The sequence below is a fragment of the Megascapheus bottae genome, chromosome 11, assembly GCF_031878675.1.
Source record: "Megascapheus bottae isolate mThoBot1 chromosome 11, mThoBot2.hap1, whole genome shotgun sequence".
NCBI classification, from domain to species: domain Eukaryota; kingdom Metazoa; phylum Chordata; class Mammalia; order Rodentia; family Geomyidae; genus Megascapheus; species Megascapheus bottae.
In genome coordinates, this window is record NC_143519.1 from 53,274,891 (window position 1) to 53,301,959 (window position 27,069).

Genomic DNA, 27,069 nt, shown 5'->3' on the forward strand with positions numbered 1-27,069 from the left:
CCATGAGACTATTATCTCCAATTAACCACCAGAAAATCGGAAGTGGTACTGTGGTTCAAAGGGTAGGGCGGCAGCCTTGAGCTGAAGAGCTCAGGGACAACACCCAGGTCCAGAGTTCAAGTCCCACAACGGACAGACATAGACACAGACACACACACACACACACAGAGGAATCACACTTCACCAATTACAAGAAGATATTGTATCTTACATTTTGCATATTTCAATGTGTTTTCTCTCTTTGAATTTAAAACCACTATGGCTGAATAAAGCATGTTTTTTGTTTTTTGTTTTTTGCCTTAAAGTTTCTCACATTCAGGTTCATTATTTCTGAGCTTTTAAAATCATGGAAGAAGAAAACAGAAATGAAACTTCATCTACCCATCACCTGGCTATTCCCATTATCAACACAGGATCATTCTCAATTATGTAAATCTCCAACCATCCCACTCGACCTGGAATTATTGGGACACAGATTCTACACATGTTACATTATAAACTAGTACATATTTCTATCAGAATACTGCCCTGTCTCAAAAATAGAGTCTATATTCTTGGATAGTTGTCAGATTATTCAACTTCTGAAATTCTCTATGGTTACCATAAGTGATCATTGCCAAGGCCAAAGTTTCAGTCTTATAGAAAGACATCCATGTAAGTCAAATCTAATTTGATGGTTTTGTGTGTGTGTTTGTGTGTGTGTGTGTGTGTGTGTGTGTGTGTGTAAACTCAGGGCCTGAGTGTTCTTCCTGAGCCCTCTTTTGTTCAAGGCTAGTACTCTAGCACATGAATCACAGCAGCACTTGCAACTTTTATTTTTTGGTAATTGCAGAGAAGGGACTCAAGAATATTTTCTGCCCAGGCTGGCTTCATCTGACCCTCAGATTTCAGCCTCTGGAGTAGCTGGGATTTCAGGTATGAACCACAGGATCTGCTGCCTGTTTTTCCATGAGAGAAAAACAAAGCTCTTTACTTAAAAATTTATTTACTTATTTATCTTTTGCCAGTCCTGAGGCTTGAACTCAGGAGCTAGTCCTTCAGCTCTCTCAAGGATAGCAGAGAGCCACAGCACCACTTCCTGCTTTTTCTGTGTACGTGGCACAGAGGAATCAAACTCGGGGGCTTTGTGCATGCTAGGCAAGCTCTCCACACTAGACCTCATACCTAGTCCCCACATTTTATTTTGTTTCTCTGGTATAGGATCTTGCATGGTAATGCAAGCTTCAGCTCACTGAGCCTCAGCCTTTCAAGTGCTGGGATTATAGATCGGTCCCACACTTGATCTACCTTTGCACATTTCTAAGGGTCTAAAATACAAAGAAAAAGAAGCACTCTACAACAGGATATATATGAGATTCAAGAAGTCTAAAATACTATTCTGACAGCTGTTATTTGTTGAAAGTTCTGCACCAGGTTTGCTGGTACTGAAACTCAGCTCTCCAGAAAGCTCCCGTGATAAACTCTATCTTCAATGACTCAGTGATTGCACCGTGACTAGAATGCTTGGTCCTGGACAGATCACTTCTCTATATTTTAAACAAAAAGATTGTCCTTTTTATTTTTTTCTTGGTTGTATGTGTTTGTGTTGGCGAGGGGGGGAGGGGGAGTGGGGGGGAAGCTGAACTCAGGGCTTCACACTCAGCTTGCTTGCTCAGCTCATGTTACTACCGGTGACTACCTGTGTCGTGTCTCCATTCCAGTTTTCGCTGGGTAATTGGAGATGGAAGCTCCTTAACTTTTTTACTCTGGCTAGCCTTGAATCTTGATCACTCGGGTCTTAGCCTCCTGAGCAGTCCTCATTATAGGTATGAACCATTAGTGCCTGGTCTGTAAGTCACTTTTCTAAGTTGACCATTCAAGAATAATCAGATCAGAACATGTAACCTGGTAAGCAGAAATAAAGGTAAGAAATAGTAGTATTTGTGTATTTGTGTGTATGTGTGGCAATAAAAAAATGAAACCAGCTATGAAGACATTAGAAATCAACTTAGAGTACTAAGCTGGAAATATTGAGAAGAATTGAACTATTGCCATCTAGTGAGCTGGATATGTAACTACATAAAGGAATCAAAAAGTTCATTATTTTCAGAACTATTAGTCACTGTTTCCAAGGCTTAGAGGAATATGTTCCAGGCATATTATAAAGTTTGTAGTTTAAATGAATTGAAAAGGGGATAATTGTTCTGAAGACTAGAACCCAAAAACTAATGTTTAATTGGAATAAATTGCCATACTTCCATAGAGACAGCAAGCATCTAGGCCATGAGTTAAACCCCAGGTCCAGAAAACAAAAAGAAAACAAAAAAGAAAAAGAAACCAACTGAACCAGAAGATTCAGAGTGAACCTTGCGGTGTCAATGGTATGGCACATAAAAAACTGGCAATGGGAATTAGTAGGTTTGTGCTGAGCAAACCTTCATACATTGATGTCTCTTTACTAGAAAATAATCAAGGTAAAAATTCTTTTGATAGATGTTCTTTATAAGAACTAGCCAAGTATGGTGGTTCATGCCTGTAATCCTAGCTACTCAGGAGGCTGAGATATGAGGATCAAAGTTCAAAGCCAGCCCGGGCACAAAAGGACCTGAGACTCTTATCTCCAATTAACCTCTAGAAAATGGGAAGTGGGGCTTGGCTCAAGGGTAGGGCGATAGCCTTGGGCTGAAGAGCTCAGCAACCAGGCCAAGTTCAAGTCCCATGATCAAACAACAACAACACCTCAGAGAACTGCTGACTGCCTGAAATGAAGAGGACAGCTGGAAAACCTCATGGGCTCTTTGAGGGGCAGTGCCTGATGGAGGGCAGCTTCGTTTGTTGCTTAGTGCTATGCAAGGTACTTAACCTGAATCTTTGGGAGCTGGGACGTGTTTGGTAAAGGACCTGGTCCATTTCTCTTTCTTTCTCTAAAGAGCTCTGAAGAGGCGGGAAGGACATCTGGATTCTCCTTTCATCTTTAATCTCTTTACAGCCTAAAGTTGTATTTCAGTGTTTGGGATTTTATGTTTTGTTTCTTTCATCACAACAACGAGGGAAGGGGGATGGGGTATCCAGGGAGGAGGCACTGGCAGCCCCCATCTCCAGGGTCAGTCTGCTTCTTCTTGAGAAGCACTAAGGCCTCCATTGACCAAGTTCACGCTTGCCACAGTGACCGGGTAGGGCTCAGGGTAGGGTAGAATGGAGAGCTCTGAGGACACAGCCCAGACCAAAACTCACAAAGATACTGTCCAGCCAGGGGCAGAGGTTCATACTTATAATATTAGCAACTCAGGAGGTTGAGATCAGAGGATCATGGTTCAAAGTCAGCTTAGCAGATAAATTTAAGAGACTTACCAATTAACCAGTAATTAACGAGTAAAAGAAAGAAAGAAAAAAAGCCAGAAGTGGAGCTGTGGTATAAGGGGTAGGTAGCAGGTTTTTTTCTTTTTTAATTTAACATTTATAAAGGTTTCATTCACTACTTTAAAATGACAGACTGATCCTTACAAGCAGTTAAGAGCTAGCAGTTTTAGGTAAAAAAGCTGAGGGAGAGCATGAAGCCCTAAGTTCAAGACTCAGCACCAACATTTCCCCCTGCCCAACAGAACCTCCAAACAAATGAAAACCCCCAAACAGCTTTCAAGATTCTGTGATTCAGTTTCATTTCACATTTTCATCCTTCAGGCTACACTTTTAAATAAAAGCTTTTAATTAAAGACTTAATTGAACTGGCAGAAGTCAAAAACTCAGAAGCCAAGTAAGAGGATATGTCCCAAATAGTAATATTCAACTGTTTACTCATTCAGGAAATCAGTGAATATCTGCATCTGGGTGAACACTGATAATTTTACAACAACAAACCCGAATTCTAAACTCCTAGCTAAGCAAATTTAATTCTGTTTGTTGTCATTCTTTTTACATATACGTGTGTGTGTGTGTGTGTGTGTGTGTGTGTGTGTGTGTGTGTGTGTGTGTGTTTGCATGCATCCCATCCATTTTTTCCAATCAGACTTTTTTTTCTTTTTTTTTGTGGGTCATGGCCTGGGTACTGTCCCTAAGCTCTTCAGCTCAAGGCTACTGCCCTATCCCTTGAGCCACAGCCCCACTTCCTTCCGCTTTTCTAGAGATTAATTCGAGCTAAGTCTCAAGGTGTTTAGTGCCCCAGGCTGGCTTTGAACTGAGATCCTCAGATCTCACTGAGTAGATAGGGTTATAGACACGAGCCACCGTGCCTGGCTCCAATCAGACTTTTTTTATAATGAGAATTTTTCATTTGGTTGTTCTTAAATGTTCAACTCATGATTAAATAGATTTAATATAAGTTAAAAAAAATAAACTCCTAGGTGAAGTCTCTGTAAATTTCACTTTGGAACATTGGTGTTCTATTGTTTGTGTTGTTGGTTGTGGGGCTTGAACTCAGGGCCTGGGCACTGTTCCTGAGCTATCTGCTCAAAGTTAGTGCTCTAGCACTATGAGCACAGTGGCATGTGCAGTTTTCTGGTGATTAATTGGAGAGAAGAGTCTCATTGACCTTCCTGCCTAGGCTGGCTTTGAGCCACAATCCTCAGATCTTTGGCCTCCTGAGTAGCTAGGATTACAGATGTGAGCCACCCGTGTCCAGCCAACAGTAGAACTCTTTTTGTGTATGTGTGCTTGTCCTGGGGTTTGAACAATGCCTGGGCACTGTCCCTAAACTGTCTTTGCTTAAGGCCAGCACTCTACCACTTAAGAGCCACATTCCTACCTCTTTCTGCTAAACTGAATGTTATTTTACCATAATCTTTTCTTGGGGGAACACTGATAACCTGGGGGAACACCAAAACTCCTTTTTAATTTTAAACTCCTAGGTATAGTTTATGAAAATTTCACTTTAGAATATGAGTGTTGTTGACTGAGTGTTATTTTGCCATATTTTTGTACTCACAGGCCATGGCTGGAGATCATTTAATCCCTTTTCCAACTTCTCAACATCTGGAAACTTTGTGGCCCCATCAGCATCTGCCATAAGGATCTTTTCTCCTCGAGAACTGAACACACCCTGCATTTAGGAATTTTAAGTTAAAAAAAAAAAGTGGCATAAGCTATGGTTAAATGCAGTGACAGTCTCAGCACTGAGGTTAAAGTACTAGAATTATAGGTATGCACTAGGCTGGCTCATGAACGGTAGTGTGACTTTAAGGAAGTTGTTTTACCTGTTCCAGCCCTATTGTCCTCCCGTGCATCAGGATCAAGAGAGGACCTGACACGGTGGGATAATGCGTGATAGTTATGGTGCAGTGGTTTGTTTACTCTGCAGATCAAAATAAGCAATCAGGAAGTGAAAGTCTGGGCTCACCATGGTTGGATCTCTTCCAGAAGTCTGCTACTTTTTCCATGTGGCACAAGACTACTAGCTACTACTCAAGAAATAATCTGCCCTTGGGCCGGGAGTTTGACCTAGTGGTAGAGTGCTTGCCTAGCATGCACGAAGACCCAGGTTGAATCCCTTGGTACCCACATACATAGAAAAAAAGCCAGAAATGGTGCTGAGGCTCAAGTGGTAGAGCTCTAGCCTTGAGTAAAAGAACCCAGGAACAATGCTCAGGCCCTGAGTCCATGCCCAGGACTGGCAAAAAAGAAATAATATGCCCTTCTTCCTTTATGATAGAAGCCTGAAAAATCAAGATTAGGAATAAATATGTCAGAAAAACAAAAACGTGGCCCTGTTATATTGCTCTGGTCTATGATATATATAAGAGTTCCTGGGAGAATTGGGTAAGGTAGTAGACACATATCTTTCCCTATCCTGTTGGGAATGGGGACACACGGGCTACAACTCCAGCGATAATTGTGTGTATGAGGAGGAGGGAGTGGAAAGACAGGAATCTAGGCTGCTGATGTCATCATGGGATTGGTCAACACAGCCCTGGACTGCCTACTTGTAGGCAAACTATATGCATAAACCACTAAGTCATTTAAGGAACTATGACTTGAGTTGGCTTTCATTCAATTTTCTACCTGTTGGGTCACAGCGGCGAGGAAGCTCTTGGGCCTGCACATCTCTTGTGGGCAAAGGTCTACCTTCCTGCATTTGCATGTGCTTCTCTTGCCTATGGGACGGTGCATCAATTCAGTACAGAAATGAGCTCTTGTTATTATGCTTGGGCAGTAAGAAGAAAAAGCAAAGTCAGGTGCTAGTGGCACATGCCCGCAACTACTCAGGAAGCTATGTAGGATCACAGTTCAAAGCCAGCCCAGTCAGGCAAGTTGTGAAATTCTTATCTCCAATTAACCCCTTCACCAGACAACCGCAAGTGGAGCTGTGGCTCAAAGTGGTACAGCGCTAGTTTTAAGCAGAAAAAGCTCAAGGACAGCACCCAGACCCTGAGTTCAAGCCCCACAATTGACAAAGCAAACAAACAAACAACAACAACAACAACAAAAAAACAAAAAGGAAAACTATACAACCTTCTTTAGTAACTATACTAGAGACATGCACGAGTAGATCATAGTATTAACATCTTAAAGCAAACATAAATGTATTTTTCCAAGCCTTCTATTATGTGACAGCTAGATGCTGTTTAGGTCTGACAAAAAAAAGTGAAGCTACTAAGTTTGCTGTGCTCACATTTGACCAGACACCGAATAATACGTATGCATTATGGACTGCAAAAGCAACTAAAAATATCTCCAGACGAGAATTGGGAACAAAGATTACCATCTTGACAGCGCCGCCCTTCCCACGATTCTTCACCAGAGTTAGCACTCGGACCTTGTCACTTCCATATTTCTGGCAGTATTTAAAAGCTACCTGTCAAATGATATCACAGTCAGAAGCAAATCCATTTGGAAAATGGAGGTCATTGATACACTGCTTCTCCAGACCTGAATAGTACATAAAGTGGGGTGTGTGTGTGTGTGTGTGTGTGTGTGTGTGTGTATAAAGTAACCCACCTGTCACAATGTACCCCCTAAGTACAATTACCATGTCAATTACAAAAACATAAACATGGGCTGGGAGCGTGGCCTAGTGGTGGAGTGCTTGTCTAGAATAGCCCTGGGTTCGATTCCTCAGTACCACATACACAGAAAAAGCTTGAAGTGGTGCTGCGGCTCAAGTGATAGAGTGCTAGCCTTGAGGAAGCCCAAGGAGAGTGCCCAGGCCCTGAGTTCAAGCCCCAGGACTGGCAAAAAAATATAAATAAAAAATAAACACATAATACAAACACACCAATGCATAATTAAAAACACGCAATTCAATGAATACATACATTCATACATAATTAAAATACATAATTAACTTGCTTTGGTGGGTGGTGATAGGCCCTCCCAGGTATGAATGGCGATTCTGTATTTTCTACCTACAGGCAGGTGTAAAAGCCCGTGCACTGACCTTTGAAGTCTGGTCTTTACTGCCATCATCAACAACTAGCACCTCGTATGTGAAGGAAGGATCACGTTTCTGTAAAAAACAAGTTGAAATACCATTGTCTGGCATAATCGCTATCACAATGAATAAAGTCATTTAAAGAAGTCATTGAGTGTTGATGTATATATTTATGCGCGCGCGCGTGTGTGTGTGTGTGTGTGTGTGTGTACATAAGTATTAGTATACAAGCCACACAAAATAAAAAAAGGCTAGGAACAGAAAAGGAGAGCCACTGAGTAGAAGAGGGAACACACTGACTCTACTAAATCTGCTCATCTTCCTCTGTACCATGTTGGGGGAAGAGGCCGGGCCCCTGTGGTGCCGAGGCACACTGGAGAGGCCACAAGGCACAAGGACAGATGTAGGAGGTGGAAGGGGGAAAGAGATTCCAACTGGGCTGTACCACGTCTCCACAGCACGAGCCTGGCCCAGTGGCTCTCCTGGGCCATTTCTATGCATATGTCTGAAGAGAGATGCCCTGTAACAGCAGAGGCTGAAACCTGCAGAACAAGGTTCCTTTCACTTCTGCTTAGTATTATTGTTTTTTAATTTACATTTTAAAGCTAGGCTGCAATCCAAGATATGTACAAATATATTTTATATACAGTTTTCTTCAATCAATAATGACGGCTGAGCCGGGTGCTGGTAGCTCAGACCTGGAATCTACTACTCAGGAGACTGGAATATGAGGATCATGATTGAAAGAGAGCCTGGGCAGAAAAGACTCTACCAACTAACTAGAAAACCAGAGTGGCACTCTGGCTCAAAGTGGTAGAGTGCTAGCCTTGAGTGAAAAAGCTCAGGGACAAATATCCAGACCCCAAGTTCAAGCCCTACAACCAGACAAAAAAGATAATTAAAAAAACAATAATAATGGTGGCAGTCTCTGGGAAAAGTTAAGACTGGTAGTTAAATAACTTTTCCTTATAGTATTATAATTTTCTTTCTTTTTTTTTTGGTCGTGAGGCTTGAATTCTGGGCCTGGGTGCTGTCCCTGAGCACATCAGTTCAAGGCTACTGTTCTACCTCTTGAGCCACCTTTTTTTTTTTTTTTTTTTTTTTTTTTTTTGCCAGTCCGGGGCTTGAGCTCAGGGCCTGTCCTTGGACTTTTTCAAGGCTAGAAGCTCTACCACTTGAGCCTCAGCACCATTTCTGGCTTTTTTCTATGTATGTGGTACCAAGGAAACAAACCCAGATCTTGGTGCATGCTAGGCAAGCACTCTACCACTAGGCCAAACTCCCAGCCCTCTTTTTTTTTTTTTTAATTTTAATTTTTCCTAGTGATTAATTGGAAATAAGAGTCTCACGGACTATAGTGCCTGGCTGGCTTTGAACCTTGATCCTCAGATCTGTCTCCTGAGTAGTCAGGATTACAAGTGTGAGTCATCGTGCCCACTTAATTTTCTTCAATTAATTAAAATTTAATTTTAGATCTTGTTTATTTGTTGCTGTTGCTGGTTGTGGGGCGTGAATTCAGGGCCTAGGCACTATCCCTGAGCCTCTTTGTATTCAAGGTAGCACTGTACCACTTGAATCACAGAGCCACTTCCGGTTTTTGAGTGCTTAATTGGAGATAAAGAGTCTCACAAGTACTTTCTGCTCGGGGCTGACTTCAAACCCGGATCCTTAGAGCTCAGCCTCCTGAGTAGCTAGGATTATAGGTGTAAGCCACTGCACCTTTAACTCTGTACCAATCAAGCCATAGAGTCTTAACAGTTAAGAATTTAAAAACACAGCCTTAAGGTATATTTAACATTTAGGAATTTTAAGCAGCAATATGAAATATGAACTCTTGAAAAATATAAAGCTAGAAACTTTACCAAAAAACCCCCACAAAACCTCCTTTTAAAAAGGGTCATAGAAGTAAAGCTGGCCTGCGCTGCCACAGACACTCTACAGCTTCCTGGTTTGTGCGGGCCACTCCCTGCTGTCTCCCCACTGGTGCAGCCACTGACCTGCAGGGCAGCTCAGGGGTCAGAGGTCAGGGGTTGGCTGGGCCGGCCTCTCATAGTATGTGTGGCTGGGGCTCCATTTCTGGGAGCCTGGTTTGGCCTGAACTGGAGAAATCACAGGGGAAGAGAAAGCATAGTACCTGTCTCTTCTCCAGGTAGCCCAGGGCTTCATTCATCATCACAGGCACTTGAAGAAAAAAAACACATCAAAGATGGCTTTTGAAAATGGGTTATGCAGGCCTCAGCACACTCCATTTACATAGGGAAAAAGTCCCAATGACCTAACAAGCCCTTTTACAATGTTCCCCTGGGCTATTCACATCTGGAATGTCTGCTTTGTGAGTATTTTGCTTATCATTTCTCAGGCAGGCGCTGTGCCACCTGATCCACCCTTCCAGATTATCTTTTCTCTAACAGTTCAGTTCCATACCTCAGGATGCTGCTTCTATTTATTCTGACAATCGTTTCCATTCTGATTCACAGTTATCAACCAGGCTCTCATGCCAGCCATCTTCAAACACGGTGAAGTCAGACACTTTAAATTTCCTTTTCTTCCCCAAATCATCCCTTATCAAGAAATCAAGGGTACACAATAGTGGCTCATGTCTAGAACCCTAATACTCAGGAGGCTGAGAGTTGAAGATCATAGCTCATTGCCAGCCCTGGAAGGAAAGCCCAAGAGACTCTTATCTACAATTAACTAGCAAGAGCAAGAAGAAGAGGTATGGATGGCTCAAGTGCTAGAGCACCTGCCTTGAACAGCAAGTTAAACAGAGTACCCTGGCTTTATGTTCAAGACTCCCACCTCCACCAAGACAAACAGACACACATACACATCGAATAGTACCTACAGCGCTTTTCTTCGTTGTATGAAGGCACAACAACAGAGAGCTGTTTGGTCGGGGGGTCCCATATGCTGGGTAGAGGTTCCTTCTGGCCCTTAGCATTCATAAAGAACTTCTCTTCTTCATGTCGGTGGAGTGCTGGCATTTTGGCAGCAGTTACAAATGCAACAACGGAAATCTAGATGCAGACATGCATGTCAAGAAATTATGGTATGCTTCTTTTAGAAATATCTGTTCCTGATAGAACTTGGTCATTTATCCATTTTTTAATGGAGACTTCATTCTTACTTTTTGGTTCATTGATAGTGGTCTAGAGAGGACTCCAATTAGCCAGGCCCCTCCTGAGTCTCTTTTCTGACCTAACAATCGTGTTTGGTTCCATTAGGTAGGTGTGAAGACTTTAGGATACACTGCCTTCTCTCCTGTTCTTCCCCAAGCCTCTGGCCTCTGACTGTTTGCCCCATAGTGTGGTGTAATTGCCAAAACGATGAATAAAGTCATTTAGTATTGCTGTGTGTGTGTGTGTGTGTGTGTGTATAATATGCATAAATATTAGTGTACAAGCCACACAAAAAGGTAAGGCACAGAAAGGAGAGCCACTGGGTGGAGGAGAACAGAAAGGAGAGCCACTGGGTGGAGGAGAACAGAAAGGAGAGCCACTGGGTGGAGGAGAACAGAAAGGAGAGCCACTGGGTGGAGGAGAACAGAAAGGAGAGCCACTGGGTGGAGGAGAACAGAAAGGAGAGCCACTGGGTAGAGGAGAACACACAGCGACTCAATTAAATCTGCACATCTCCCCCTCACCTGCTCCATACAAGCACCTGTGGGGCGAAGGCATACTAGAGTAGCCACAAAAATGCACGAGGACAAGTGCAGGTGGTAGATCTCAGGCTCCTGTATAGCTAGGATTACATGCATGAATCTGGAGGCTTACAGGAGGGGTTCCTACATAAACAAATATGACTTACAGCTAAAATGTTTTCTTTAAAAATAATCCAACTAGCTACTCAGGAGGCTGACATCTGAGGATTGTGGTTCGAAGCCAGCCCAGGCAAGAAAGTCGTCTCGTATCTTCAATTAAACACCAGAAAATAAGTGGAGCTGTGGCTCAAAGTGGTAAGAGTACTAGCCTTGAGGAAAGGGGAGGGGAAAAAAAAACCAACTCAAGTAAAAACAAAAAACTCCTTGAGACTTATCTCCAATAAACTACTAAAGAAAGCTGGAAGTGGTGCTGCGGCTCAAGTGGTAAGAGTGCTGGCCTTGGGCAAAAGCAGCTCAGGGATAGCACCCAGACCCTGAGTTCAAGTCCCAGAACAGGCCTAAATAACTAACTAAGTAACTCACTAAAAGTGCCCTGATGATCAAACTAGGAGAATCAAATTCTGTGGCTACAACCTGTCAATCTGGGGGCCCAGATTCAAAGGAAGGCCCACCCTGAAGGAGGGAAGACACACCAGTAAGAGAAAGGGGACTCCCCCTCTCACCCAGATGGAAACCAAAGGCGCATCGCCTTGGCCCCCACCCCTCTGTGCCACGGTCCCTAAGCCCTCTGGGGACAGGGCTGGGTGTTTCAGCAGCACACCCGATGCCAAGGAGGCTGGAATCCCCTCCCTTACCAAAGGGTTGGTGGGCTCCTGACGAGTGAAGTGGCAGAGAGTTCAAGCTCCTGGCCCCCGCAGCCCCCCGCCCCGACCAGCCGGCGTTGACAACGTCTTGTCTCTGCCCAAAGCACCGGTGACGGAACCGTCGTGGGGCAGAGGGTGCCAGCTTGGGGCCTGCGCCCCCCGCGTCCCTTCCGGATCCACCGATCCGTGTCGCGGAGTGTGGGAGGGGGCCAGGGCGCAGACTGCAAGGCCAGCTGGGCGCGTGTCCACAGCACCCGGGGCGAGGGAGGCCAGTCGGGGTGGGGGCAGGTCGGGGGTGGGGTGGGGGGCGAGGGACGCAGGGCGCCCAGGGATAGGGTGCGGGGCCCCACGTGCGCGTGCAGGCCGCGCGGGTCCCCCTTCCCGGTGCTCACCAGTAGCAGGGCGGTGGCCGCCAGCGCCACGCCGAGCACCGCCAGCTGCAGCAGGAGCGGAGCCATCCTCCGCGCGGGGCCGCCGGCGCCCGCCCGCCCGCCCGCCGGTCCGTGCCACCCCGCACCCTATCCCGCGAATCCACACACGCGGAAGCGCGCCGCGGAGCCCCGCCCCCGCCACGGGGAGGCTGCCCGCCGCCAGCAGCGCCCCCCGGCGGCCGGAGCGCTCCTCGACCCGAGCCGGCCGCGTGCCCGCAGCGCCCCCGCGCGGCCGCGGAGGCGAGGCGCAGGAGGGACTGCGGCAGGGACGTGAGGTCACTCTGACCTTGGGCTAGACCTAAGGCATCACTCTTGGCCCCTTCACACACACACACCCCCCCCAGGAGATGATAGCCTATTTTTTTTTTCCTCCTGCTTTTTGGTTAAGACCCACAGAAGCCTGATCCCAAATCCAGCCCTCCCTACAACCTCTCTACCCCAGGGAAGAGGGACTGTGCCCCTCGCTGGAAACACACAGCACAGTCCTAGCCTGTTGGGGAATCGAGTCCAGTCTATTCCTTTTCTGTTCTCCTCCATTTTCCTAATAAGTATATTGCACGGATTACAGATATATATATATATATTAAAATAAAACGCCGACCACTGAAACCATCTTAAGCGGGCAATGCACTAGCGTTAGTTACCACCACAGGATTATGCAGGAGTCATTGTCATCTCTAAAATGTGGATTGACTAATCAGTAAGCCCAGCTCATGAATCGGTGATGAACAATAGGCACGGCTTGGGGTCGAGTGTGCTGATGAGATATTTGAGGATTGGATTGGGTGTCTTCTTTGGCAGTGCTGTCTCTGGAGGCATGGGAAGGCTCGTGTTTCTCACGGAGGAGTCCGGGAAGGTCTGCACAGGAAGGATGCTCCATACCCTACCCCTCCCTGCGGCCTCAGTGGATCCTAAGCGACATTTTTTTGCCTGTCCTGGAGCTTGAACTCAATGTCTGAGCCCTGTCCTTAGACTTTCTCAAGGCTGGCGCTCTACCACCTGGGCCACAGCCCCACTTCTGGGGGTTTTTCTATGTATGAGGTACCGAGGGATTCAACCTGGGTCTTCGTGCATGCTAGGCAAGCACTCTACCCACTAAGCCAAACCCGACATTTCTTTCAGCAGCAGATTCGTCAAAATACGTGTCAGACTAGAAACTGAGAAGGGCTGCTCGACCGGGATATCTGATGGAGGGAGGCGGGGCCGGGGGCGGCCGGCCTGGCGGTGGGGAGGCAAGCCCAGCGGGGCCTTCGGCAAAGGAGGCCTGCCTGCCTGTCGAAAGTGCGGTGGCGGCGGCGGCGGCGGCGTCTGCGCAGGCGCGGCGGTCTGCGCAGGCGCGGCGCGCGGGCGGGAAGATGGCGGCCGGGTTCAAGTGAGTGTCGGCGGGTCTTCGGCTTGGGGTTGAGTCTCAGCAGCGTCCTTTGATGTTTAGTTGTAAGCCTCTAACTTGGGGGCCGACGCTGCTCCGACCCCGTCCAGGGAAGCGGCTGGCGGGAGCGCACACAGGGACGCGGCCTGGGAAAGCGGCCTGGGCCCCACGTGGGGCGAGAGGACCGGACGGGGACGGCCGCCCGGGGGGGGGGGGGGAGGGGGGCGGGGAGGGCGCGCGCGCCGCGGGGGCGCGCGCACGGGGGGGTTCTTCACTCCGTCCCCGCCGCCCCGGGCCCCGTATCGTAGCTGCCAGTCCTCTCTGGAAGTGAAGGCTCTTCGTCGTTCCATCCCGGGGAGGCCGGGTGGCCCCTCCCGAGCGGATGACCGACAGACTCCGCGAGTTCATCTGAAAGCTGTCTGGCTGTATGATGTCAAGAGAATTTGGGACTTCCCGACACCCTAAAGTGATTTTTACCCCCCCCCCCCCCCACACACACAAGGCTATCTACATTTTCTCATTGCTAGAAACGGCAACGAGGATTCAGAATGAAAAGTCAGTTGCAGGGTTAGGACATTTACACCGTATCTTTCAGCGCTAGTAGTCGTGGGCTTATATTTACCAGCATTAACGTTGATAATGTGATTTTTAACATGTTTCAGGACTGTGGAGCCTCTGGAGTATTACAGGAGATTTCTGGTGAGCACATCGTTTACGCCTTTTTATTTATTTACTTTTTTGGGGGGGGGTTGCTGGTACTGTGACTTGAACTCAGGTCAAGCCCATTTACCACTTGGAGCTACATTTCATTTTAATAACGATGTGAGATGTGTCTCTTAACGACAAATTTTGCCCCATTCATCTTAATGAGGTTTAGTTTCCCCTTGTTTATGTAAATATATATGTACAGTTACTTCTTTTGTTAATCCTTTAGAAAGAAAACTGCCGTCCAGATGGGAGAGAACTTGGTGAATTTAGAACCACAACAGTCAACATAGGTAAAAAGATCCATTCCTATTTCTCCACTGTGATACCGGTGGCTTCAGCTTCTGGTCTGCTGAAGCAGTTTTTCATGCAAAGTCTACCATGTCTGTGGGATCTGGTGTATTGTGTTAGAAATCTGGTCTGTACAACAGCTCTGTGACTTAAGAAAGGAGCTCAGGTTCATGGAGAGCAAATTATTGTTTTGTTTTGTTTTTTCCTCTGTGCAACCCCATTCAGTGCCAGTAGCCCACAGGTAGAGACCAGGCAATGGTTCAAGATCACAGTTTGGTCTGGCATAGGACAAGACCTAGGGGAAGCAGGCCTGCCATAAATCCAACTCATGGCTGCAAAATATTCTTAAACATTAGTTTTTAATAGCAACCATGCTTTAGAATCAGCAACTTCAGCTTGGTATAAAATTTCATAGGCAGCTGTGATGTGGTACTAGGTAATCATACATAGCAAACAAAAACAGTTGTGTAAATAATTCTGTGCCTTTTTCCATTAAAAATATACTTTTAATACTGTACGTATCTTTTCAGGTTCAATTTCTACAGCAGATGGTTCTGCTTTAGTCAAGCTGGGAAATACTACAGTAATTTGTGGAGTTAAAGCGGTAGGTTTAATCATTTGCATTGATGTTTGAGTTGCCAATATCTATTAGACTGTAATATACACTTACAGCTCTGTTGTTGGTTAAACAGTGATTTTTGTGTCTGTGAGTGGTGCTGGAATTCAAAATTGGGGCTTTGTACTTGCTAGGCACGTGCTCTCCCTTTAAGCTTCACCTCCAGCACATGTGTCATTTTCACTAACTTAACATCTTCAGATGACTGAAATGCTGCTGCTTTAAGGTAGTAACAATGGGACAAGTGACAACAGCTCACACTTGTAATCCTAGCCACTCAGGAGGTTGACACCTACAAGTTCACAGTTTGAAACCATTCTGAGCAAAAAAAAAAAAAATCTATCTGTAATTAACCAGCCAAAAAAAAGCTAGAATTTTTTTTTTTTTTTTTTGGAGGAGTAGCTTAAGGGACAGAATGCCAGCTGTGAGGAAGCAAGCATGAGGCCCCAAGTTTAAATCCTTGTACTGGGGCACACATAGAAGAATGTAGTTAAATAATTTTAGAAATTTAGATGTTACAGTGCATCCCTTTGGCCAGTGATGTCCTTATAAGACTGCTTGAAAAAGAAATTTGAGGAATAGTAGGTAGCATTACTAAGTACTGGTTTCAGGCACCTGATTAGGTGCTTTACAGAATTATCCAGTGTCCATCTCTGTTCAACAGGTGAGGTTCACTAACATGCATTTTTTAGTACCTTATTTTGTTATTTAACCAAGGTTGAGGTGATACTCTTGCCAGGTTTTATGACATCACATCTTATGACCCTCAGTAGTAGTGTTTAGGAATAGGCAGTGCTATTCTCCCTGTTTAATAGGTGAGGAATTAGTAACTTGCTCGACATCTTTCTACAACTAAAGTATGGGTCTGCCATTTGAACAGGCTAGCAACTGCAGACCTTTTCTGACAATGACTAGGCCCTAAATATAGCAGAATCAAGTGTTACTAGTAGATTCTATTCAAATTCTTGGCTTCTAAGTAGTGAGGTCTGAAAGCTCTATTGACTAAATTTTATGTTTCTGGCAGACTGGGGGTTTTAACTCAGGGCTTTGAGCATGCTAGGCAGAGCTGGCCTAGACCTAGATCCTTCCTCCTATTTATGCTTCCCGTCCTGGCTGGAATGACAGCTGTGCACTACTGAGCCCAGCTATCTAAAAGGGCCCCCGGCAGTGTTGGTAAGCAGCACATTGTGCTCAATTGTAGACTGTTGTTATCAGCAGTTACTGTGAGTGCCAATTCCTTCAGACCCTGATAGAGTTCCTCATGCACAGGTGCTTGTGATACGGTAGCTCATTAGCTGAAAGGGTCGTTGGGAAAGCCTTCCATAATGACAGCCAGAATGTCCTCACAATTTTTAGGTGTTTTTTAAAAAATTTGTTTGCTTCTGTAGGAATTTGCTGCACCACCAACAGATGCCCCTGATAAAGGATATGTAGGTAAGGTGAAAGATTTTATAATTGTAACACAAATTTACCTTAACACATTCAATGCTAATAGGTGTAATCTTTGTAATTTGTAAATAGGAGGAATAATGCTTGCTCCCCAAGTTTTCTATATGTGTATCAAGTGATACTCAATGATAATTTTTTGAATTTAACCTAGCAAACCAAGGAAGGGGGTTATCTTTTTTTAGTGAATGGGTTATCTTTATAACCTTAGAAATTCTGTACTCAGGTTCATTTTAAATTTCTGTATGATCTATTTCTTGTCTTGGAGCATCAGTTCTTTCTGGGAGAAACTAGCATTTTAAAAATTATTATTGTCAATAAATTCTTTAATAAAAAAAATCAAAAAAATATTATTATTTGCCAGTCTTGAGGCTTGAACTCAGGGCCTGAGTGCTGTCTTTGGGCTTTATCAAGGGTAATGCCCTACCACTTTTGGCTTTTTCTGTATATGTGGTACTGAGGTATCGAACCCAGGGCTTCACTGTGCTAGGCAAACAAGCACACTCTACCACTAGGCCACACTCCTGGCCCGAAATTAATGGTTTTTTTAAATGCAAAAAAAAAAAAAAAAAGTTGGGTGAGAGTAGAGTGGCTATCTTGTTAAGATTTGGGTATTTTGAAAGAAATCACACGTTTTGTAATAGATTCGGGATTAAGGCCTCACATGAGAAAAGCATAAGTTTCTTTTCATACTAGGAGTAAGTAAGGTTACATGCCCAAGGCCACTGCACTTGGCTATAGCTGAAATTGAGCCAGAAGGAGTAGTTTAGTTCTCAGCTGCAGTATTTCTTTCAGTCCCTAATGTGGACCTGCCACCTCTGTGTTCATCGCGATTCCGGGCTGGACCTCCAGGAGAAGAAGCCCAAGTGGCTAGCCAGTTCATTGCAGATGTCATTGAAAAGTAAGACTGTCACAATGACATTTTACTGCATTCGCTTTCTAATGTTTTTTCACCTTTCATTTACTGTGCTTTGTCATTAAATCAAGTTCACAGATAATTCAGAAAGAAGACTTGTGCATTTCTCCAGGAAAGGTAAGAAAGCACAGAGCAGCAGTGACCTTTTACTAATTTTGAAGTGAGTGTGGGTGTGTATACACATGTGCGTGCATGTATGTGTGCTCATGCATGAGTGAAAGTAAACCAGGAAATCTAACCACAGGAGCCTTAAAATGTGGAGAATTCGTGTGGAATTCTGGGCATTAAAAAAAAAAAAAGTCATGCTGTATTTTACAATTCACCATCATGTCTTCCTAAAAACAAACATTCGTATGTTATTCCTTATAGCACATCACTTTTGATTGTGACTGTGTTTAAGGTTAAATCAGTTGAATTCAGAATTAGCTTAAGACCTAGTGAATATTTTCCTGCTAGATTTAGATGAGTGTTTACAGCCTGTTTTTCCTTACAAAGGTTTCTGTGGAAAGGTATTTTGGAACTTCAGTTAGGGCTTTGTGAAAGCATTTCCTTCATATGCAGATCTAGCAGCAAGCATACACATGCCCTGTATTTGTTTTTTTGGTTCTGGGGCTTGAACTCAGGGCCTAAGCACTGTCCTTGGGCTTTTTCCTCAACACCACTTCTGGCTTTTCTTTGTATGTGGTACTGAGGAATTGAACCCAGGTCTTCATGCAAGCACTCTACCGCTAGGCCTAACTCCAGCCCCTGCCCTGTACTTTTTTAGCTGCCTTGAGGGAAATGGCCAAGTCCAGTTGGTAGTATAAAGACACCTCTCCTTTGTTTTCTAGTTAATAAAGTAAAATATTTTTAGAAGCGTCTAGGCCTTGGTTTTAAATGTAAGCAGACACAACATGCTACGTATCAGAAGCTTTTATTTTTTATGTAAACTCTTTGTTTTAGCTTGCTTGGGTTCTATACTGTGATCTCATCTGCCTCGACTATGATGGGAACATTTTGGATGCCTGTACATTTGCCCTGTTAGCAGCTCTAAAAAATGGTAAGTATAACCACAAATAAAAGGCAGTATTCCCACTAATGAGTCAGTGTTGCTTTTAGTAAATGTTTGCTGTTCATTCACTGAAAACTTTTAGAGGTTCTTATTTGAGATCATGGGTTTCAAAGTAATGAGCTGACTTACTGACATGATCTCCCAAAAGTACGGATGAGAAGGCCTTTAGCAGTGTTGCATTCATCTGTTGGTTGGGACTACAATCCTTCCCCAAATAGCACTGTTACGGTGGAATGAGAGTTCTCATTAGTCTAGGTGGTTAGAGAAAATAGGGAACAAGTGTTCTTCAGGTTCTTTTACGTATTTCCAGAAGATGGATTCTATTGTCTTATGTGTAAGGCCAGAAACTACTTCTGGGTGGGGATCACTGGTGTTTGAACCTAGGGCATCCAGCTTGCTAGGTAGGCACTCTCCACTTGAGCCATGCCTCTGACACTTGTGTTAGTGATTTTTCAGATAGGCTTTCATGTTTTTGTCCATGGCTGGCTTTGGACTGTGATCCTTCTACTTAAGCCTTCCAGTCGCTGGGATTACAATCACATCTATCATATGCCATCATACTTTTTTCTTTTCTTTTTGAGATGGGGTCTTGCTAACCTTTTGCCCCAGCTGGTCTGGAACCGTGATCCTCCGAATCTCCACCTCTTGAGTAGCTGGGATACAGGGGTAAGATACTAGGCACCTTGCCTAAATGTTAGTTTGAATAGTAGTTTCTTAGTAAGGAGTTTAGGTAGACTTTTCAGGTATTCAAGTTCTTGTGCATATTCCCTGTCATTTCACTGCTGAATTGACAGTACAGCTAATTTAAGTTCTGCATGGGGCCTGTGCCTCTAAGTCTAGCACTCTGGAGGCTTCAGTCAGTCAGGAGGACTGAAGTTCTTGGCTATATATTAAGACCATGCTTCAAAAGCAAAAATCTCAAACCCAACCAACAACATAAAAACAAAATCGCCACTAATAAGTATCAGATGTACAGTGTTACAATAATAGCAGTAATTAAAGAATGTACTTAAAATTTGAATCTTATGTCACTGCTGAGGTTCCTTATTTGCAATAGGAATGACGGTATTCGATTTATTATGTTGATGACTAAAAGATAGTGAAAATGTTAAAAACGGTGCCTGGTATATATAGAGTAGCAGACTTTTGATTTCTTAAAAAAAAAAAAAAAAAAGCCACTCAGTATTCTATGATTGGGGGGGGGAATGGGAGGGAGTGCTGTTCCTGGGGCTTGAACTTAGGATCTGAGCACTGTCCCTGAGCTTTTACTCAAGGATGGAACTCTATCACTTGAGCTACACCTACACTACTGGCTTTTGAGGTAAGAATTTTTAAGAGTCTCACAGATTTTCCTGCCCCATTCGTTTCAAACCTCAATCCTCAGATCTCAGCCTCCTGAGCAGCTAGGATTATAGATATGAACTACTGGTACCCAGCTGCAAAAGTTTTTGGTTTTTTTTTTTTAAAGGATGCTCTGGACAAATAAAAGGGAAAAGTGAGTTAAGGAAGCACAGAAACTAGGTGCAAGTCTCTACTTAATTTACATACTTGCTCTTTTCTAGTACAGCTGCCTGAAGTCACTATAAATGAAGAAACTGGTTTAGCACAAGTTAATTTAAAGAAGAAAAGTTACTTGACTATTAGAACACATCCAGTTGCAACTTCCTTTGCTGTGTTTGATGAGTAAGTTAATTAAATGTATTTTAAAACACATTGTATTCAAGATTAAGATAATTAATGGCTTGTTATTCAGCTAACTCCAGTTTCCAGGATGATCAAACATCTTTGTTTGCTCTGGACAGTCTTACTTTTCTAGTCAACCTTTCCACTTCGAAAGCATCCTAACACCGGGGGCATTGGCTCATGCCTGTAATCCTAGCTATTCAGGAGGATGAGATCTGAAGATTATGGTTCAAAGCCAGGCCAGGCAATACAAATCCGTGAGACTCTTATCTCCAGTTAACCTCTAGAAAACAGGAAGTGGGGCTATGGCTCAGGGTAGGGTGGTAGCCTTGAGCTGAAGAGCTCAGGGACAGCGCCCTGGCCAGAGTTTGAGGGGCAGTAGCAAAACTGAATGTAGCTAGACTGAATCCATCTTGTTAAAACAGCCTCCATCTGTAAGAGTTAAGTCTGAGAAATCCCATTTCTTCTCAGAAAAACTGTGAGATGCTCCATTTGTTGTTTATTCAGAGGACCTAGCAAGGATGTTCAAAGGTAATCTGTAGGATAACAGCTGTGTTCCACAGCTAGCAAGGACATCTAAAACTAAACTTCTGTGGGAAACCATAACATCAAAACTGGTAAGAAATTGTGGAATGTCCCTATGTAAAGGTTAACTAAAACAAGAGGCTGTGAGAACAAAAACTAAAAACTTGTTTATTCTGTACTATAAAAGCTGTGCTAATTCTGTCCTTGGGGGCCCCCAGGTTATTAAGGTGCGGAGGACCAAGCTCGAGCTTGCTAATAAATGGCTCTTTGTTTCTTGTGGTCTTTCAGGGGGATTTTGAACTTTGGGCACAAGTTCAAGCCCCTAACCCTCCCCCCCCCCCAGAAAAAAAAATCCTAATGTGGATAATTCTGTGCTTTCCTTATTCCTACTGGTTTACTATTCCTATGTAATTTTTTTTTTGGTAGTGGCAGGTTAATTGTAAAGATTGCCTAAGACTTTTCTGCCTGGGCTGGTTTCAGATTATATCCCTCCAGACTTTAGCTTCCTGGAGAGCTAGGATTACACGTGTGAGCTATAAGTGTCTGGCTGCCTATGTAACCTTAATTTTGCATTCTTACACTCGGTAGCATTTGCCAACAACTTAAGAGCCACTAATTTTTCTTTTTTAAACAAATTGCTTAAACTTTTTTCCTCTTTCAGCTCCTCATAACCTCAACTAAAATTCAAGTATTGTGTCCATTATGCTTAGAGTAAAATCTGTTTCATTAATTGATAACCTACACCTAAAAAAATATACAGCACTTTGCCAACATATAATTTTTTTTTCTTAAATAGTACTTTGCTAATAGTTGACCCTACTGGAGAAGAAGAACATCTGGCAACTGGAACTTTAACAGTAGTAATGGACGAAGAAAGCAGGCTCTGTTGTCTTCACAAACCAGGCATGTCACTTCAGCTTCAACTTATGTGATAGAGATGCATATTCACTGTGGGCTTTAAAGATGGCTAGATGGAATGTGGATGTTTGTGTATTAGCTAATTCAAGATAAATTTATATCAGTGGTTCTTAAATTTATAGCACAAGTGAAAAACTTGGAGGTGTTGGGAAAATCTAGCTTGCAGATTTTATCACTTATTCACATCAAAGTTTTAAAAATTTGATCTGTAAGTTTTATAAATCCAAGGAAGATTAAGTGTTGGCGTTTTTCAGGTGGAAGTGGACTAACTGGAGCTAAACTTCAGGACTGTATGAGCCGTGCTGTTACAAGACACAAAGAAGTAAAAAAGCTAATGGATGAAGTAATTAAGAGTATGAAACCCAAATAAACAGCCACCACATTTTCAAAAAATTTGTAAAAACTGTATTTTTTACTCTGTCTACAAACTTTTTATACTAAATAAATACCAAATTACATTCTTCTGAAAAATGTTTTTGCTGTTTCTTAGGTCACTTGCATACGTAAGTACATACAGTGAAACCATGTTAAAAAGCAACAACTTAGGCAAACTAACCCCTAGTTAAACCATTTCCCTGCTTTTATTAAAAAAAAAAAAATACCCACACAGGGTTGTGCTTTTTGTATAAAGTTTATACACCTTATAAAACAAAGAAGTAGAAAAAGCTTGAGTAATGCTCTTGTGTTTTTTAAAAAAGAGAAAAATCTCAGACTTAGGGAGTAGTTGATGTTCCTCTCTTCATTTTACTTTTTGACTGGCTGCCTGAATGTCGATGACGATGTAGCTGTGCTGTTTGTGCTGCTGCTGCCGCTGCCATAGCCATTTGATGCTGCAAGAATCGCAACTGCTGCAAAAGAGGGGAAAATCTAGTTATTTTCATTGCAGGCAGGGAAGGGAAGGGAAAGGTGCTTTCCTGGGAGATGAAAACCATAAAACCAAAAGGGAGAAAGCACCAAGATAACAAAAAAGGACTATAACACATCAAGACAATGCACAAACAGCACCAGTGGCACAGAAGCCTGCTGAGAGCTTTAAAAATGATTCTTTGCAAACTTCACAATTTGTGTTACTTAGCTCTGCCAGTCTCTATTGCAGTAACTCAGCAACTTCAGTTAACATTTTGTTTTTCAGTGACAGTTTACAGAAAAGTTAAAAACCACTCTGAATACTGTCAACTCTAATATGCTGTTGGTCTAACATTTACTAATATAGTATAAAATAATAGTGTGACATCTAGTAGAAACACTTCTGCAGCACAATATTGGAAAGTTAGTAAGTGGACTATTTCAAAATATCCTTCACACTTAGATGTACATTGATGTGCCACCCACCAGCACTTCAAGCATATTGCGTTAGGCAGGGAGTAAAATCTAAGAGTTTAAATACATTTAGTGTTCCAAGTTGACTGAAATATCAGACTTTTATTAAGTTACTCATCAATTACTATATTCTGAATTGTCATTAAGCTAAACCTAATGCAAGATATCTGAGGCACTTGTAGAGCTGAGCATCTTATGTAGTCATAGTGAAGTTGCTAGATTACTTGTATCTGTTGCTGCTGCTGCTGAAAGGCAGAGGAGAGCTGGAATCTCTGCTGAGGAAGGCTTTGCTCAGGTCTGTTCTCGGCAGAGCCAAGCTGAGACAACACTACAGAGGAGAAGGGGGAAAGCAGGACAGTCAAAAAGTTTGAAGGCTACTGGAGGTTAGAAAAGGACAACATAGAAAATGAAATAGAAAAGGTTAGCAGCATGATTAATCTTTTAAGTATAAAATAGCAGACATTTTGGAGTAAATTTAGTCTCCTGTTAGTTGAGGATACTGCTGATTATAGGGCTCTGAACATATAGAAAGAAGGGAGAACACATGTGCCAAGGCACTGGATATCCTTGTGCCTCAAGGAAAGCTCTTTTAAACCACATTATTCTTCAATACACCCAATGAAATGTGAAAGAGAACAGAAGTTCAAACTACTGTAACAAGAAGTATATACAAGGCTTTAAATAAAGGATGGGATAATATCAGTATTGATAGTGATATTCAAATACTATTTTATTACTGTTCAACTGACAGGAACCCTCATGTAACACAGATAAGTTATGTCTATGTTTTCAGAATTACTACTCAATGTAATTAGTGACGAGCTCAGAGCTAGAAATATTCTCATGATATTTTGCCCTAAGGGGTTTTTTCCACTAGGTTATAGAACAGTTATTTTGGAAAATGCATGATGTGTGTACTAGAAGTATATATAAACTTCCATTTGGAAAATTAGTTCTAATTAGAACTTGGTATTTACTTATTTTTAAAGAAAGACCTTATTATTTCACCTAAAAGGACTTAGACATTCAGAAATGAAGTTGAACAGAAATCCAAAGACACAGTGCTAAACGCATAGTGCTATAATGTTGATACGTTTACTCATCAAATATCTTCAAATTATCAAATCTATCTTATACATGGGATTACTCATTCTGGATAAATGTAGAGTTCAAATTATTGTCTATGAGAATATTTATTATCTTCCTTTACTATTTACTGTTGAAAGCAATTGACAGTCATTTCTTTTTTCACAAGTGACAAGTGGCTTATAGGCTTACATACTGACCCATGAAGACTTAGGTCATGAAATCAAAAGCTATGATGAGGCAAGAGTATGCAGAAATAGGGAAATGTGGCCTCAAGTATTTAGGAAAAGTGTAAATTAAGGTAATTCTGGAAGATTAAAAGCTAGTTAGCTACTTTTGTAAGTTCACTAATTATATAAAATTTTTCCAATAAACTGTACCATTAGGAAAGCAACTACTGTCTTACATAAGTCAAAGCTCTGAATCAGCTGTCAGATTTATGACAAAATTTCAGCTAGCCCTTAGTCTTTAATCTTTACATTTTACCCATTACTGCTTACAAGGAAAGCAAATGAAAATACGGTAAGTGGTGAGATCCCAAATAGCTTAAGGTGCTTTTAGTAACCCCAGTTTATGAAGCAAAGCCCATACATACCAGCTGCCTGTGACTGCATAAAACTTCCTACGCCAGTAAGGTTAATAACAGCGGCCTGATGAGCAGATAAGGCCTGTTCTTGGCTACCTGAACCTTGTTCAGAACCCTGAATTAAGAAAAAAAAAAAAAAAAGACACAGAGAAAAAACTGAGTTGGTGAAAGATTTTTTTTTTAACTGGGTGAAGGGAAAAAAAAAATCCACATTAGGAATTGTACAAAAATAACAAGGGAAAGTCTACATAAGTAAGTACAATTAACAAGAATTAAAAAAATAATTTAGAAGTGAATCTGTATTGTTTGATGCTGTAGTCTAATCCCTAGGAATTCTTTTTTGAGTAACTTTTTTTTGTTGTTATGCCAAAAAAATCAATCTATTTATTGTACATATTGAGGACAGAGCACTAAGGAAAGTGTTGTCTTTATAACTGTGAGGAACTTTCTTGTCTGCCGCCCCAAATAAAGCGTCACTAAAACATTTTTTATAAAGCCTTCAAACACTGAAATTCAGTACTCGAATGTCTTAGCCAGCAGAACTCAGAAAATTGAAGTCATACAGATTGTAAAGTAAAAAAAAAAAGTGACCTCAGGTGGAGTTGGTATGAATGTCTATGAACAGGATACCTGGGAATCTAGAGGGGAAAAACTAGTAGATTCAAAAGGATTGTAAAATACAAAACATCAACCAACACCTGAGTACCACCATCACACAATGTGCTCTGACACAGAATACGAGATGAAAACAGACTTTTTTCTGGGTCATAAAACAAACCTCAACTAACTAAAGATCACAGCATGTTTTCTGACTACAGTGATTTAAACTAGAAACAGATCTGGAAATGCCCAAATGTTTGACAATCATGTGTACAGCCCATTCAAAGAGGACCTTACAAATTACAGAACATTCTAGGGAATAAAAAACAAGATAATATACCAAAGTTTGTGTAAAGAAGCTTAAGCAGTACTGAAAAGGAAATGAGTAACATTAAATGCTTTTTAAAAAGTAAGGTACCAGGGGCCGAGAGTTTGGCCTAGTGGTAGATGTTTGCCTAGCATGCACAAAGACCTGGGTTTGATTCCTCAATACCATATACATTGAAAAAAAAAAAAAGGCCGGAAGTGGTGCTGTGGCTCAGGTGGTAGAACTCTCTAGCCTTGAGAAAGCCCAAGGATAGTGCTCAGTCCCTGAGTTCAAGGCCCTGGACTGGGGGGGGCGGGGGGGCGGAGTCTGGTACCAGTGGCTTATATCTATAATCCTAACTACTCGGGAGGCCAAGATATGAAGGCCCATAGTTCAAAGTCAGTTGAAGCAGAGAAATTTGCTAGATTCCATCTCCAAAGTCACTAGCAAAAAGCAGTGTTGAAATATGTGGCTCCAGTGGTATAGCGTCAATCTAGCAAGCAAAATGATCAAATGTGAGGCCCTGAGTTCAAACTTCAGTAAAGGCAAAAAAAAAAAAAAAAAGAACAGAAAAGGTCTTAACCCAATAATGTCAGATTCTGCTGTAAGATACTTAAGGAACAAGATAAATTGTTGAAGAGAATTGGGCATGGCAAGTTCACTCCTATTCCTATAATTCTATACTCAGGAGCCTTCTGAGCAGCACAGTTTGAAGGTAGCCAGGACAAAGACATCCGAAAGACTTTTATCTCCAATGAACCACCAAAAAGCCCAAAGTGCAGCTGTGGCTCAAGTGGTAGAATACTACTTATCCTTGAGCAAAAAAGCTCAGGGACAGCGCTAGGCCAAGTTAAAAAGCTCCAGGACCAGCACACACAAAAAGAAAGCATTAAGAGAAATAAATCAGACCTAAATCTATGCATTAAAGGGCCCATAAGGAAGATATGGAAATATCATTGAGATAAACTAAAAATACTAAACTCTGTAGATAAAGAAAGACCTCTAGGCAAAACGACTAAAATAAACATCCTTACAAAAGCAAGATATTTACATGGCATTAGACTTCTCAAAATATAAAAGCAAGATAAGACACAGAAGTATTTTCACTGAAGAAAGATAATAAATTTTAAGACTTGTACTTGGGAGTATTTCTTCAATGACTGCCAAAATTAAACCAAACCACGCCCCCTACCCGGAGAGCAAAACAACAAAAAAGATGTTTTAAAATGTTCTAGAAATTTGTGGTAAAATGTGAATATCTTTTATACTATCAACCTACACACTCAAAAACAATTAAAAAGGTAAATTTTTTGTTTGTTTTTGCTTTGTCAGTCATGGGGCTTGAACTCTGGGCCTGGGTGCTGTCCCTGAGCTCTTCAGCTCAAGGCTACTGCTCATGCCACCTGAGTCACA

The 27,069-nt window shown here is 42.4% G+C and overlaps 3 protein-coding genes and 1 non-coding gene across 15 annotated transcripts in view; 1 reads left to right on the top strand and 3 right to left on the bottom strand.

Moving 5' to 3' along the window:
* Positions 1 to 12,340, bottom strand: part of Alg5 (ALG5 dolichyl-phosphate beta-glucosyltransferase) — a 28,239-nt gene extending 15,899 nt beyond the window's left edge. The window contains exons 1-6 of one of the 4 annotated variants that reach the window (XM_090342275.1): positions 12,199 to 12,340; positions 10,188 to 10,359; positions 9,477 to 9,523; positions 7,349 to 7,417; positions 6,674 to 6,766; positions 4,901 to 5,014 (exon numbers count right to left, since the gene is read on the bottom strand). In XM_090342275.1, coding sequence (XP_090198401.1) covers positions 4,901 to 5,014; positions 6,674 to 6,766; positions 7,349 to 7,417; positions 9,477 to 9,523; positions 10,188 to 10,359; positions 12,199 to 12,264 — 561 coding nt within the window. In that variant the 5' untranslated portion in view covers positions 12,265 to 12,340. Of the gene's footprint in view, positions 1 to 4,900; positions 5,015 to 6,673; positions 6,767 to 7,348; positions 7,418 to 9,476; positions 9,524 to 10,183; positions 10,360 to 11,149; positions 11,238 to 12,198 lie in introns of those variants that run through there. The other 3 variants (XM_090342278.1, XM_090342279.1, XM_090342280.1) reach the window with 3 other exon arrangements.
* A 1,235-nt stretch (positions 12,341 to 13,575) lies between these two features.
* Exosc8 (exosome component 8) lies at positions 13,576 to 22,150 on the top strand. The gene is made up of 11 exons (XM_090342291.1): positions 13,576 to 13,609; positions 14,269 to 14,305; positions 14,541 to 14,604; positions 15,133 to 15,206; positions 16,607 to 16,652; positions 17,460 to 17,565; positions 17,652 to 17,697; positions 18,523 to 18,619; positions 20,194 to 20,314; positions 21,636 to 21,742; positions 22,012 to 22,150. The coding sequence occupies exons 1-11, from the start codon at positions 13,593 to 13,595 to the stop codon at positions 22,125 to 22,127; spliced, it is 831 nt and encodes a 276-aa protein (XP_090198417.1). The 5' UTR covers positions 13,576 to 13,592; the 3' UTR covers positions 22,128 to 22,150.
* On the bottom strand, positions 14,808 to 14,935 carry LOC150057084 (small nucleolar RNA SNORA42/SNORA80 family). The gene has a single exon (XR_016537181.1). It is a non-coding gene; the product is annotated as a small nucleolar RNA SNORA42/SNORA80 family (small nucleolar RNA).
* Positions 22,146 to 27,069, bottom strand: part of Supt20h (SPT20 homolog, SAGA complex component) — a 34,898-nt gene continuing 29,974 nt past the window's right edge. For 5 of the 9 annotated variants that reach the window (XM_090342290.1, XM_090342282.1, XM_090342288.1 and 2 more), the window contains 3 exons: positions 24,759 to 24,864; positions 23,302 to 23,405; positions 22,146 to 22,605 (listed from right to left, as the gene is read on the bottom strand). In XM_090342290.1, coding sequence (XP_090198416.1) covers positions 22,471 to 22,605; positions 23,302 to 23,405; positions 24,759 to 24,864 — 345 coding nt within the window. In that variant the 3' untranslated portion in view covers positions 22,146 to 22,470. The remainder of the gene's footprint in view (positions 22,606 to 23,301; positions 23,406 to 24,758; positions 24,865 to 27,069) is intronic. The other 4 variants (XM_090342286.1, XM_090342285.1, XM_090342283.1 and 1 more) reach the window with 3 other exon arrangements.

Bases quoted from the DNA above. Each gene is read 5' to 3' on its own strand.
- Exosc8 (XM_090342291.1), top strand. The intron at 17,566-17,651 runs GTAAGACTGTCA...CATTAAATCAAG, and splicing joins ATTGCAGATGTCATTGAAAA to TTCACAGATAATTCAGAAAG. The intron at 21,743-22,011 runs GCATGTCACTTC...GGCGTTTTTCAG, and splicing joins CTGTTGTCTTCACAAACCAG to GTGGAAGTGGACTAACTGGA.